This window comes from Vicia villosa, linkage group LG2 (assembly GCF_029867415.1).
Source record: "Vicia villosa cultivar HV-30 ecotype Madison, WI linkage group LG2, Vvil1.0, whole genome shotgun sequence".
Classification (NCBI taxonomy): Eukaryota; Viridiplantae; Streptophyta; class Magnoliopsida; order Fabales; family Fabaceae; genus Vicia; species Vicia villosa.
The window spans coordinates 219611397-219625461 of NC_081181.1; the positions used below are offsets into that span (position 1 = coordinate 219611397).

A 14065-nucleotide genomic window follows, 5' to 3' on the forward strand; every position below is an offset into this window, starting at 1 on the left:
ATTGTTCAAGATGATTTCGAATCATCTGATGTTCTTGTGGTTTCAAGCAATGACTCTAAGAAGGAGTGGATTATGGATTCAGGTTGCACTTGGCACATGACTCCAAACAAAGACTTGTTCGAGGAATTATGTGATCAAGATGGTGGATCAGTATTGCTGGGAAACAACAAGGCTTGCAAGATTGAAGGTGTTGGATCTGTGAGATTCAAGCTCCATGATGAGTCAATAAGGTTGTTGACTGAAGTCAGGTATGTTCCTGATTTGAAGAGAAATCTGCTTTCTCTTGGTGAATTCGACAAGAAAGGATATGTTTTCCAAGGAGAGAAAAGTATCCTAAGAGTCATGAAGGGTTCGAAGGAAGTCTTGAGAGGCGTGAAGAAACAAGGCTTGTATACCCTTGAGGCTGAAGTTGTAAGTGGTTCGACAAATGTTGTATCCACGAAACCTTTGTCGAAGACAGAAATCTGGCACATGAGATTGGGCCATGTCAGTGAAAGGGGTCTGGTCGAATTAGGGAAACAAAATCTGCTTGGTGGAGACAAAGTCGAAAAGCTAAAGTTTTGTGAACCCTGTGTACTTGGAAAATCTTGCAGAGTGAAGTTCAACAAAGGCAAACAAAGAACACATGGATCCCTTGATTACATCCATGCTGATCTTTGGGGGCCTGCAAGGTGTGCATCACATTCAGGAGCAAGGTATTTTCTATCCATAGTAGATGATTATTCCAGAAAATTATGGGTATTCATCCAGAAGACTAAGGATGAAACTTTTGAGAATTTCAAAAGTTGGAAGACTCTGGTTGAAAATCAGACTGGAAGGAAGGTCAAGAGGTTGAGAACCGACAATGGCCTTGAATTTTGCAATGAGGCATTCGACAGTTTTTGTGCTGCCTTTGGTATTGCAAGGCACAGAACTACTGCAGGTACTCCACAGCAAAATGGTTTGGCTGAAAGATTTAATCGAACTATTTTGGAGAGAGTCAGATGCATGTTGACTAGTGCGGGGTTAAAGAAGGTGTTCTGGGCTGAGGCTGTTTCGACAGCAACATATCTGATAAATAGATGTCCTTCGACAGCGTTAGATATGAAGACACCTGAAGAAGTTTGGTCGGGACATCCACCAGATCTCGACAAACTGAGAGTATTTGGCTGTGTAGCCTATGCTCACATTAGCCAAGACAAGGTCGAACCTAGAGCTCTGAAATGCATGTTCATGGGATACCCTGATGGAGTCAAAGCTTATAGGCTATGGTGCCTAGAGCCAGGTCACAGGAGGTGTATCACCAGTCGAGATGTAGTTTTCAATGAAGCTGAAATGGCTTTTAAGAAAACTGATGATGTTGGTCAAAGTACAGAAACATCTGACGAAGAGCTGGAACAGGTAGAGATTCCTGTTGAGGTGGAGCATGTTGATGCTGAATTGCATATCCCAGATGAAGTCGAAGAAGAAGCAGAAGATGCTGAAGTTGAGGAAACTGACGATGACTACCTATTGTCGAGAGATAGGTCGAGAAGAGTCATCAAGCCACCTCAGAGACTTGGATATGCAGATCTTATAACTTATGCCTTAATCTCTGCAAGTGAGGTTCTAGACGAAGAACCTAGAGACTATAAGGAAGTTATGAGGAGTCGAAATAAGACTGAATGGCTGAAGGCCATGGATGATGAGATGAAATCTCTTCATGATAATCATACTTGGGAACTGATCAAGAAACCTGTTGGGGCAAGGTTAGTCAGCTGTAAATGGATTTTCAAAGTTAAGGAAGGAATTGAAGGAGTGACGTCGAAAAGATACAAGGCAAGGTTAGTTGCAAGGGGTTTCACTCAAAAAGAAGGTGTCGACTTCAATGATGTGTTTTCTCCTGTTGTGAAGCATAGGTCCATTCGAATGTTGCTTGCCATGGTGGCACAGTTCGATCTTGAACTGGAACAGATGGATGTGAAGACTGCGTTCTTGTATGGTGATCTAGATGAAACGATCCTGATGAGGCAACCTGAAGGGTATGTCGAAAAGGGGAAGGAAGATTATGTGTGCAAGTTAAAGAGATCTTTGTATGGGCTGAAACAATCTCCTCGACAGTGGAATAGGAGATTCGACAAGTTCATGGCACGCATAAGTTTCACTAAAAGTCAGTTCGACCACTGCGTTTACTTCAGATTTCGATCTGATAATTCATTTGTTATTTTGTTGCTTTATGTGGATGATATTCTCATAGCAAGCAAAAGTGTCGAAGATGTGATGAGGGTGAAGTGTGAACTCAATAAGGTGTTCGATATGAAGGATCTGGGAGCTGCTTCCAGGATTCTTGGAATTGACATTCGAAGAGATAGAAAGAAGTCGAAGTTATGCCTATCTCAAGAGGCATATCTACGGAAGATTCTTGAAAAGTTTGGTATGTCGAATTCGAAGCCAGTTGTGACTCCAACAAACCCTCAATTCAAGCTGAGTATTGATTAGTGTCCCAGTACTGATGTCGAAAGAGCCTATATGAATAGCATCCCATATGCTAATATAGTTGGTTCTTTGATGTATGTTATGGTCTGTACTAGACCCGACATAGCATACGCAGTAAGTCTTGTAAGCAGGTACATGGCGAATCCTGGAAAGGCTCACTGGCAAGCATTGAAGTGGATTTTAAGGTACATAAATGGGTCTCTGAATAGAGTCCTAATTTATGGTGGAGCCTTGGGTGAAGATAGTAAAGCAGTAATAGAAGGATATGTCGACTCTGATTATGCAGGTTGTATGGATTCTAGAAAGTCTATTTCTGGATATGTTTTCACTATGTTTGGCACAGCAATTAGTTGGAAAGCAACTCTTCAAAAGGTTGTTTCTCTATCAACCACTGAAGCGGAATATATTGCTCTCACTGAAGCTGTGAAAGAAGCATTGTGGCTTGAAGGTTTTGCGAAGGAGCTGAAACTTCAAGGTCGAGGTATCACTGTTAAATGTGATAGTCAAAGTGCAATACACCTGTCGAAGAATTCAGCCTATCATGAGCGAACTAAGCACATTGATGTGAGGCTGCATTTCGTCAGAGGAGCAATCGAGTGTGGAGAAGTCCAAGTGCGGAAGGTTTCGACTGAAGACAATGTTGCTGATATGATCACCAAGACATTGCCGAGTTGCAAGTTTTTCCACTGTATGCAGTTGATAAAGCTGCATGAAGAAAGCTAGTTTGTTCCTTGACGTTGTAGAGTTAGGTCCAAGGTGGAGATTTGTGAGATATTGGATCGAACTCTAGTATTGTCGAAGGGTAGCTTCTTGGTTCGACAGTTCGACCGAGTTAAGCATAAAGTCGAAGGATTGTTCACATGTTGGTGTCGAAGTGTGCATGCTGTAGTCGAAGATGGGTCTAGCATGCAGATGTCGAAGATGCTAGGGTTGTTAGCATGTTAAATTAGGTTTTAGTGTTTAAACCCTAATTTGTTAAGTTAGCTTGTTTATTAAGTTGGCTTGTGTAATGGGCCTTGCTGAAAAAGTCCATTAGTTAGTATGTTAGGTTTTATTATAAATAGCATACTAGTCTCTCATCATTGCTAAGCTGCAAATCCTAATTTAGGGTGAGAGAGGTTATTTGTTATTCTTGTAAACTTGTAATCTTGTTTTAAGAGAAAGTGAAAGAATAGCAGTTATAACCAATTCTTGTGTTCTTCTTATCCTCTCTAATTCCCTATTATACTTTGTTATTGGTATCGTTGCGTAGGCCTACTTAGCCGCATAATGCCACCTTACCGAGCACACAAGTGTGTTAACGCCAAGTGGGAAAATGCCTCAAGACCCTCACAAGCACACTGCAACGGTAGCTCAGGTGTGAGCCCAAGATCACACGATCGGGGCTGTCCCATTGATCACAAAGCCCGGGACATAACGTAGACTAGCCCCCGGCCCGCTTCGATTCAAGCATACACACGCATCAATCCCCAATCACAAAAGCACACAATCCCAATTGTTTAACCGAAACAACGGGCATCAACAATATATTCATGTCTCATCACAATATGGCATTCATATTTAAACATAATGTAGCAATTAAGTGCAATGAGATTAATTCATTCTAATCATGCATAATTCACATATTAAAATTACCACATCCATGATCATATATGACATTAGCATGTTTAAATACCAATTAAACAAGTCTCACATGACTAAGGAGACATCCGGTTCCCTTTACGGAACGAAGCTGTTCTCGGGGGAAAATAGCAACATTCAATTTCACTCGACAAGACACACTAAGTGGGGTTCAAATATAATTAAATCAAGAATTCTGGTTTGGGGACCAATTTTATTAGAAAGTACACGTCGCTAGCTTTCCAACGATATAAAGTTTGCGCGAAATGGACTTACGACGCAAAAGTTACGGATTTCTAAAGTTTGTTGATTTTTGCACTTTTGCCCAGGGTAACCGGTTACCCAGAGTCCAGTAACCGGTTACTGGCATGAAAAATTCCCACTAATGCAATTTTCTACAGAGTAACCGGTTACCCAAATGCCAGTAACCGATTACCCTGAAGCAGAATCAATTTTCTGCATTTTTAAAGGTTCTAAATCAGTCCCATGCACTCCTAATCAATTCAAAGCATCACAATTTAATCCTAAACGAATTCTAACATGCAGCCATGATCTAAGGTACACATTACCCTCATGAACATAATCTAAGTATTAAATCAAGCATGCATTACATAGAATTCACCAAATAGCAATTAATCATATTCATCACTATTGATTCATGGATTTATCACTCACACCCAAAACCCTAACATGCAATTTCCCACAAATTTTCCCCCAAGTCTCTAACTAAGGACTCACCTTGCTAAAAGGAGGTTGAGATGATGATCATGCAGCCATTGGACTTCCATTGATGCCAAAACTTCACCTCTAACATGATCAAACCCGTAACCAATCTTTAACACACAATCAGCATGCATGTCCCAACTTCAAGCTTGCTTTTCTCCTTCAAAACAGAAGCTATGAACGCAAACCATATGTGCAAATCGAAGAGAATTTCGTTAGATTTCCAATGAGACCAGAATCGTTATGATCGGAGTTACAAGCAGAGAGTTATACCTGATTTAGTGGAGCTATATCAAGAGTTGCGAAAATGGAGAGGATGGTGATGAATGTGAGTTTCTCTCCCTTGCTTATGTCTCTCTCACCTTCCTCTCTTACCAAGAATCTGATTTGGAAAAGATATCTCTACTAACCATGCCTTAAGTCCATGCAAATATTATTTAAAATCCATAATACCCTCCAACTAAGTGGTAATTACCAAAAGGCCACTTAGTTGGATTCTAACTAATCCACTTACTTTCTTAGGGTCACACTTAGTATATATGTATATTACTACTCATCCAATTGGAACAAGACTAGTGTATCCTTTAATTCTCATTTTACCAATTAATGACAATTACCGGTGTCGGAGAGTCGGGGTATTACAGAGGAGCTCTCTATGAATGCTGTTAGGAAATTTATGAATACGACCTGGAATTTTGTTTCGATGCCGGATCTATACTACAATGAAGAGGGGTACTTTATCGTTCTATTTAGGAATAGTGAGGACAAGACTGCTGTTTTCATGCGTGGACCATACACAATATATAAGAAACCTATCATGTTACACGATTGGAGTCCTAAATTCACCTTACAGGATGATATTCTCAGGGTTCTGCCGATTTGGGTGATGTTTCCCCAATTGCCTCTGGTGTACTGGGGAGAAAAAAGCATAGGGAAGATAGCAAGTGCCATTGGAAAACCATTAATGACTGATGAGTGTACAACAAAGAAACTTCGGGTTTCCTATGCAAGAGTTCTCATTGAGGTTGATGTCACCAAGGAACTTAAGAATTACATCACCATCCGGGATCCTACAGGGGAGAAACTGATGCAACAAGTGGATTATGAGTGGAAACCCCCTTACTGCACCCAATGCAATAAGGTTGGTCATGTGTGTAAGTCAAAAACTGAGAAATCGAAGCAAGTCTATGTCCAGAAACAGGTGGTAATTAATTCAGCAAAGACTAAGGAAGCCAACCAAGACATAGCACAAGATAAGAAGATAACTCCTAAGAAAGAGAAAGAGGTGCCTTGGATCCCTGTTAGAACTGCTAGCAAGAACAGAGGCAAAGATCCAGTGATCCAAACTGAAGTAAATTGCTCGAATGGTTTTGACCTTTTGAATCAAGGTGAATGTTCCAACCCTTTCCCTGTACCATGATGATAAGCTGGAATGTTCGAGGGCTGGATAAACATGTTAGAAGCATGGAGGTTGGAGCCCACCTCAAGATGAATAAGGTTAGTTGTATTGCTTTGCTTGAAACTAGAGTAAAAATAAATAATAAAGAGAAGAGTAGAAAGCATCTGGGATTAGACTGGCATTTTAGTGATAATTATGCACACCATTTAAATGGTAGAATTTGGCTTGGATGGGATCACAGACTTTGGCACATCAAAGAGATAGGAGCTTTTGATCAGTATCTGCATTGTGAAGTATCCAATAGCAGAGATGATTTTTCTCATTTCCTAACTGTTATATATATGCTCAAAATCAATTGACTAATAGAAGGAAACTTTAGGCTGATTTACAGACGATTGGGATATCTATATCTAAACCATGGATCATTATTGGTGATTTTAATAATGTTTTGAGGAGTGATGACAGGATTGAAGGGTCTGAAGTCCATGAGTTTGAATATAGGGATTTGGAATACCTGATGGAGTCTTTAGGTTTGTTTGAACATGATACTAAGGGTCCTCACTTTACTTGGTCGAATAAACATGCTGATGGTTTAATCTACTCAAGGATAGATAGGGCCCTGTGCAACAGGCAGTGGTTCACAAAATACCAGGATAGTGTTATTGAGATTCTTCAACCACATATCTCTGACCACTCTCCCCTGAAACTCAGTCTAGAGACCACAACTGTGAGCCTGCATAGAAGGAGATTCCAATTCCTGAATGTGGTAATTGAAAATCCAGAGTATATGGAGCAATTGAAAAATAGTTGGCAACAAGAGATTGTGGGGAGGCCTATGTTTAGACTTTGGAAGAAATTGATTAGGCTCCAACCTGTTATGAAGGCTCTTAATAAGGCTGTCACTGAGGAGGTGAGGAAAATTCAAGAGTGTCGTGATAAACTGGATCAGGCCCAAAAAATGCTCCAGTCTGATGTTAGGAATCCTGAATACTGTAGGATGGTGAAACATTGGACTGAGGAGTTGTTGAAGCAGACTGAGCTGGAAGAGAAAATTTTGAAGCAAAAGGCCAAGATTGACTGGATTCAGTTAGGTGATGGCAATAATGCATACTTTTTTGCTAATCTGAAAGCAAAGAACAAGTAAACTACCATTCTCAGCCTAAAGAACCAATTTGGGGAAACTCTGACTGAGCACAAAGACTTGGAGATGGAGGTTATGCAGTTTTATAGAAGTTTGATTGGAACTGAGAACCATAACAGAAGGCAAGTAAATATCACTATCATGAGGAAAGGTCCCCAGTTAACTAGAGAGCAACAAATGTCCCTCATAAAGCCAATGACTAAGGATGAGATATGGAAGGCCCTCAAAGGTATGGGTGATAGCAAAGCACCAGGTCCTGATGGGTTTAATGGGAAATTTTTCAAGTCAGGCTAGAATATAATTAAAAGGGATGTCATTGATGCTGTGCAGGATTTCTTTGTTCATAAGAGATTATATAGGGCAGCAAACTGTGCTCTGGTAACTTTAATCCCTAAGCATAAGGATGCCTCTACCATGAAGGAAATGAGACCTATAGCCTGCTGCTCAACTATCTATAAGCTTATCTCCAGAATCTTGACTGCAAAACTGAACAAGGTTATGGCCTCTATTATACATGATAGTCAAACTGCTTTTATGACTGGGAGAAGTATTCATGATAATATTCTTATGACACATGAGCTTATTAGAGGATACAATAGGAAACACATCTCTCCTAGATGTACCATCCAGATTGACTTACAAAAAGCCTACGATACTGTTTGTTGGGATGCACTGGAAACTATCATGTCTGAGCTGAGCTTCCCAAACCAGTTCATTGAATAGATAATGCTAGAAGTCAGAACTGTCTCATACAGGTATTTGATTAATGGTCAACTTAGTGGTATTATGAAAGCTAATAGGGGCCTGAGGCAGGGGGACCCTGTGTCACCTTTATTATTTGTTCTGGTCATGGAATATTTACACAGGTGCATGATGGAACTTAAGGAGAACAGGGATTTCAAATACCATCCCAGGTGTACAAAATTGAATATCACCAACATATGTTTTGCTGATGATCTCATGTTATTTTCCAGGGGTGATGTTCCCTCAGTACATACCATGATGATACCATTTCAAAACTTTTCTGAGGAAACTGGTTTGAAGGCTAACCCAGACAAATGTAAGGTGTTTTTTGGAGGGACTGGATATGAGGAACAACAAGCTATTAGAGAAGCCACTGGTTGTGTTGAGGGCACACTGCCTATAAGGTATTTGGGAGTGCCTCTCACTAGCAGGAAACTATCAGTGATACAATGTCAGCCACTTATTGATAAAATGGTGGCAAGAATTCAACACTGGTCAGTAAAATTTCTGAGCTATACTGGCAGACAGCAACTTGTCCAAAGTGTCCTCGTGTCGATCAATAGCTATTGGATGAGTGTGTTCCCCCTACCTAAGAAAATAATTCAGAAAATTGAGGCTTTGTGTCGAAACTCTCTGTGGTCTGCGAAAACTGATGGGAGAAAAGCATTGGTGTCTTGGGATAATACTTGTGAACCGAGGAATGCAGGGGGGCTGAATTTCAAAAAGCTTATCTTTTGGAATAAGGCAACTATTATGAAACTGCTATGGAACATACACAATAAAACTGATAAACTCTGGATAAGATGGTTGGATATATATTTTCTCAAAGGTAAACCAATCCTCTCATGGCAAGTAAACCACACTAGCTCTTGGATGTTGAATTGTATTCTGAAATGTCGTGCATACACCCAGAATAATGTGGCATGGGAGAAAGCTTATTCGTTGAAGATATTTGATACTGCAGCAATTTACAAAAGCATTTGTGGAGATAGGATTATGGTCCCTTGGAAGCATTTATTCTATCAAAACCGTGCAAGACCACGAGCTAAATTCATCTTATGGTTTGCTCTGTGGGGAAGACTGGGCACTAAGGACAGGCTGGAGAAAATCGGGATAAGTCATGACAAATATTGTTGTTTCTGTTTACAGCATGAATCTTTAAACCACCTCTTCTTTGACTGTGCTTTTACAGGTTTTATTTGGAGCAAAATGCTTGATTGGAATGGATACTCACGCCATGGTGCTGACTGGGATAACGAGAAAAAATGGCTTATTGCAGAGTTAGCCAAAAAAGGGTGGCGTCGAGAAATATTAAGAGTCAATCTTGCTGAAACGGTATACCATATTTGGCAAGAAAGGAATGAGATAATTTTCAAGAATAAAAGTCCTAACCTTGATGTCACTAGAAGGATTATTGAAAGTGTCATAGTTAGATGCATACTAGCTAAAAAGCTGCAGAATCATATCAATGCTAGTAGAGATAGTATAATTTAATTCTACTACTTGTGTACTTGATGAGTTGGGCCCGGATCTTAGGATCGGCTTGTATTATCTGTTTTTGGAATTAATAAAAGTATTATTTTTCCAAAAAAAAAAATGTTGTTTTATATATTATTCGTTCATTAAAATCATTAAAAAAAATTATGCAAAAATCATTAAACTTTTAAGATACAAACTAATTGATAGAACTTATTATAATTCCTATATTATTTACTATTATATCTATCTAATTTATTACTCTTTAAAATTCAAAATATTTTTAACTATTATAATAAACTCATATACAATAATTAATCAAATAAACTCATTAGAAAAAAATCTTATAAACACATCAATTCATCCTTTATATTATTCTTAAAATTCAACTTTTTTTAAAATATGTATCTAAAAAACTACCTATAACAATTACTCAAATAAATTTATTTAAAAAATACTCCATAAACATAACAATAATTTTAAAATTTTGATGAAGTTTAAAATTTTAATATATTATAAGCTAACCACGCGTCGTGCGGGTTATATACTAGTTTAAATAAAAAACGATGTTGAGGGGTAATTTCTAGCCAAAAATAGCCAAAAACCACCCCTAAAATAGAAGAATGAAAAGAGAGAAAAGTTGAGAGCAGAAAAGTTACTTTATTCACATTTAATTGTCTTTCTTAATAGTCAAATATAGAATCTTAAATTGTTGGAAAAAAATTATTTTGTTTGAATTTATCTTTTCTTTTTAGATCTTTTAATAAATATGCATTAATATAAAATGTTAAGAATATTGACTAAATATGTATTAATTTAAAATATTAAAAAGGTTTACTGTATAGTTTATATGGAAAGTTTTGAAAAAATATTTATCACTTTTTCAACTTTACAATTATTTTATACTTTTTATTTGTATATATATTCGAGGTTTGCATACTTCAGAGAATACATCTCATTCATTCTATTAAAATTGAAGCTATTCAAAATGACTAAGTTTTCTGTCATGCCAATTTTTGTCCTTTTCATTATTTTTTCAGGTATATAAATTTTGTCTTTTTTATATTATTTCGTAGCACTTATATGTATGTAATGTTTATTTGTTAGGTGTTAACATTATCAAACTTAGTGATAAGAATGTACTTATGCTTTCTTTTTTTCACAGTTGTAACCATGACATGTCAAGCAGACAAATCATGTACCATAGTCAAACCTGGTCCTTCTGCTACTTGTATCCTTTATCAGTGTGAACAATGGTGCTCTGAATCGTATGATGGTAACGCAAGATGTGAGCCAGATGGAGGAGACCCTACTAAAGCCAGATGTATTTGCACATATCCATGTTAAGTCTATAAAAAATATAGCACAATGCTCAATAAATAAATGTTAAATATAAGAGCAGATCAAAATAAATTTAATAAATTATGCATTGATATTTTTCAAATTGGTATTTAAGTGTTTTTGTATACTTATTGCGATTTAATATTTTATATTAAGTAAATTATAATTGAATTTTTGTTAGGTAAAAATTTAAAATAAAAAAATATGATTGATTATTTATTTAATTATAGTATATGAATCCATTGTTTGAACATGTAGCATATCATGGACGTGGAAAAAACTAATAAAATATAAATTTATTTGTGATTCGCTTTGATTTGAGATGATTGATAAAAAATATTCAATTTGATTTAGTTCAATTTCATACAGTTTAATTTGGTTCAATTTTTGAATATACAAATTATAATTATTTTACTAAAATTATAAAAATTCTAATAACTAATATATTTATATATTTATATAATATATAACATATAGTACATTAAAAAATAATATTATAAAATGAGAATGATCGATTATGGTTAATACAAATAACATAATAAAAATATATAGATTAATTACTCTAAACATATTTTACGATAAAATTACAAAAGTTTGAGAAATAATTTTTATTCTACAATATATAAAACTCTTACTCTATTTTCAAATTCATAGTGTTGCTACCTCCTGCTTAAATGTTTTTCTTGATCTTGTCTTTATGACAAACGATCATTATGATTGTTCCAATATTTATGTTTCAATCAACTTTAACCCTTTTTAATACAAATCATTCAAACTTTTTTTTATTTTTATTTAAGGTTGAATTGAAAAGTTGAGAATTAAATTTACAAATATACGTTTAAAAAAATGATAGTTCATAACAATTATGATCATTATGATTGTCTTAATATTTCTATTTCAATCAACTTTAACCCTTTTTAATACAATCAATTGTTTTTTAATGTTAATTAAATTTAATTTATTGTGTCAATTCTTTTGTGATTCTACGTGAGATTTTTTATATAAAATTTTCTTTCTTTAATGAGATAATTAATGCATGGACTAATGAACATTTTGGTCCTCTAAATATCTCAAACTTTGTTTTTAGTCTCTATAAAATTTTCTTTCAAAGAATGGTTCTCCTAAAATTTTAAATTTTAACTTTTGGTCCCTCCTGCAATTTAGCGACGGTTTTAGCGGTTTTTTATTTTTAGCGACGAAATTAGAGACCATTTTAGCTTCGATTTTGTCATGAGGGACCAAAAGTTAAAATTTAAAATTTTAGGAGGACCATTCTTTGAATGAAAATTTTAGAGGGACTAAAAACAAAATTTAAGATATTTAGAAGGACCAAAAAGTTCATTAACCCTTAATACATTGACAATATTTTATATAAAATACATTCTAAATTTATTTATATTATTTTTTAAAATTTTATATACTTATTATTTAAATCTAGATTATAGAAGATATAAACTTTTTTAATCTTTGTCGAAATATTTAATTATTGAGGTCAAAATTCTAAAAAAAAAATATATTCAAGAATTATGTATATTAGATATATTTTTAATATTGATTATCAATTGGGAGATTTATTCAATAATGATTATTAAGATAATAAAAATTTATATATATATATATATATATATATATATATATATATATATATATATTAAATTCTTGCTTTTTGAGATTTTTTGAGTATTTGTCAGAATATTTAGTAAAATATTATTATTATCATTAGATGAATAATTTTACAATATTATTATTATATTTAATTGGTAGAATTTTGTGAGGATGGCATATTTTCTTTATGTATTAAATTATAAATGAGGTTTTATTAATTGGTAGAATTTTGTGAGGATGACACATAATCATGAGACTATGTGAGGATGACACATAAGCCAAGGTTAGGGATTTTGTCTAGGGCTGTCATCATGACAACCTTAGATTTATATTAAGTAGATTATCTTTTTCACTTAGTCTTGACAGAAAAATTTGAACCCACCCTAAATGTTTAGCTAAATGTTTAAATGTGAAAATTATGACATTACCCTAAAAGTTCGATGGGGTTTACGACAAGGAGTAATTTAACCTTTTTAAATATTTAGGGGTCCCTTTGACAAGTAGGAGGCTATCCATTCAGCAATGCAAACACTTGCTCAATTGATTCACAGTATTTTATTCTCTGTCACAAGCTATTAGTTATAATGTTTCCCCACGCATAAAGCCCCGGTTGCTTGGGATAGAGTTTGTGATCCAAAGAATGTTGGGGGGATAAATATCACTTCTTTACTCGAATGGTATAAAAGAAATGATGTCCAAGTTGATGTGGAATATGCAACAAAAGGATGATAATTGAGGATGTAATGACATGGAGGACTTCACTAACCTACTCGTGGATTCTCAAGAGCATTACGAAACAGAGCCTGGAAGTAGAGCATATATTTCGCTGGAAAGAGTTTATATGACACAATTAGTCTGTTACAAAAAAAATGTACAGGGAACTCAGAGGCAACAAGATCCCACTAGATTAGAGAAAGGTATTTTTCAGCAATGTGGCAACCAAGGGCTCTTTTTATACTCTAGCTCTGTTTTCAGGGGAGACTGCCAACAAAAGATCATCTACATAGGTATGGTGTTAACACTTATAACTTATGTATGCTCTGTTCTGGAATAGAGACAATAGACCATTTTTTAATGTAATGTGACAAAAGAGATTTGGAATAAATTTTTGAATTGGATGGGGATTGCTCGGCATCCAGACGTGTGGAGATTGGAACATAACTGGATTATCAGTGTTACGCTTAAAAAAAGTTGGAAAAGGGGAGTAATGAAACTGACAGCAGCGGAAACAATCTATGTTATTTAGTATTAGGAAGATCTTAAAGTTCCACATTGGTTGGGGATAAAGCATTGAAAGAGCTTATATAAAGTGGCACCCCTCACCTTACTAACCAGTTTTGTAAGGATGAGTTATGTCAAACTCTAATATGGTATCAGAGCCTATCAATCGGACCATGGGCCGCCCAGCGTGAATATCCACACACCAAGATCAAGAAGAATGTTGGGCGTGAGGGGGTGTACTAGGAAAATCTTAAAGTTCCAAATTGGTTGGGGATAGAGCATTGAAAGAGTTTATATAGAGTGACACTCCTCACCTTACTAGTCGGTTTTGTAAGGATGAG

General features: G+C 35.7%; 2 protein-coding genes and 1 long non-coding RNA gene across 3 annotated transcripts; all 3 read left to right on the forward strand.

The window, feature by feature from the left end:
* Positions 1-5452: 5452 nt before the first annotated feature.
* On the forward strand, positions 5453-6217 carry LOC131651365 (uncharacterized). Its single transcript, XM_058921029.1, has one exon. It carries the CDS (start codon positions 5453-5455, stop codon positions 6215-6217), a length of 765 nt encoding a protein of 254 aa, XP_058777012.1.
* On the forward strand, positions 6214-7340 carry LOC131651366 (uncharacterized). The gene is made up of 2 exons (XM_058921030.1): positions 6214-6489; positions 6588-7340. The coding sequence occupies exons 1-2, from the start codon at positions 6214-6216 to the stop codon at positions 7338-7340; spliced, it is 1029 nt and encodes a 342-aa protein (XP_058777013.1).
* A 3164-nt stretch (positions 7341-10504) lies between these two features.
* LOC131648279 (uncharacterized) lies at positions 10505-11001 on the forward strand. The gene is made up of 2 exons (XR_009298084.1): positions 10505-10597; positions 10723-11001. It is a non-coding gene; the product is annotated as an uncharacterized LOC131648279 (long non-coding RNA).
* The last annotated feature ends 3064 nt before the right edge of the window (positions 11002-14065 follow it).

Bases quoted from the DNA above. Each gene is read 5' to 3' on its own strand.
- LOC131651365 (XM_058921029.1), top strand. From the start codon at position 5,453: ATGAATGCTGTTAGGAAATTTATGAATACGACCTGGAATTTTGTTTCG.
- LOC131651366 (XM_058921030.1), top strand. From the start codon at position 6,214: ATGATGATAAGCTGGAATGTTCGAGGGCTGGATAAACATGTTAGAAGC. The intron at 6,490-6,587 runs GTATCCAATAGC...GCTGATTTACAG, and splicing joins ATCAGTATCTGCATTGTGAA to ACGATTGGGATATCTATATC.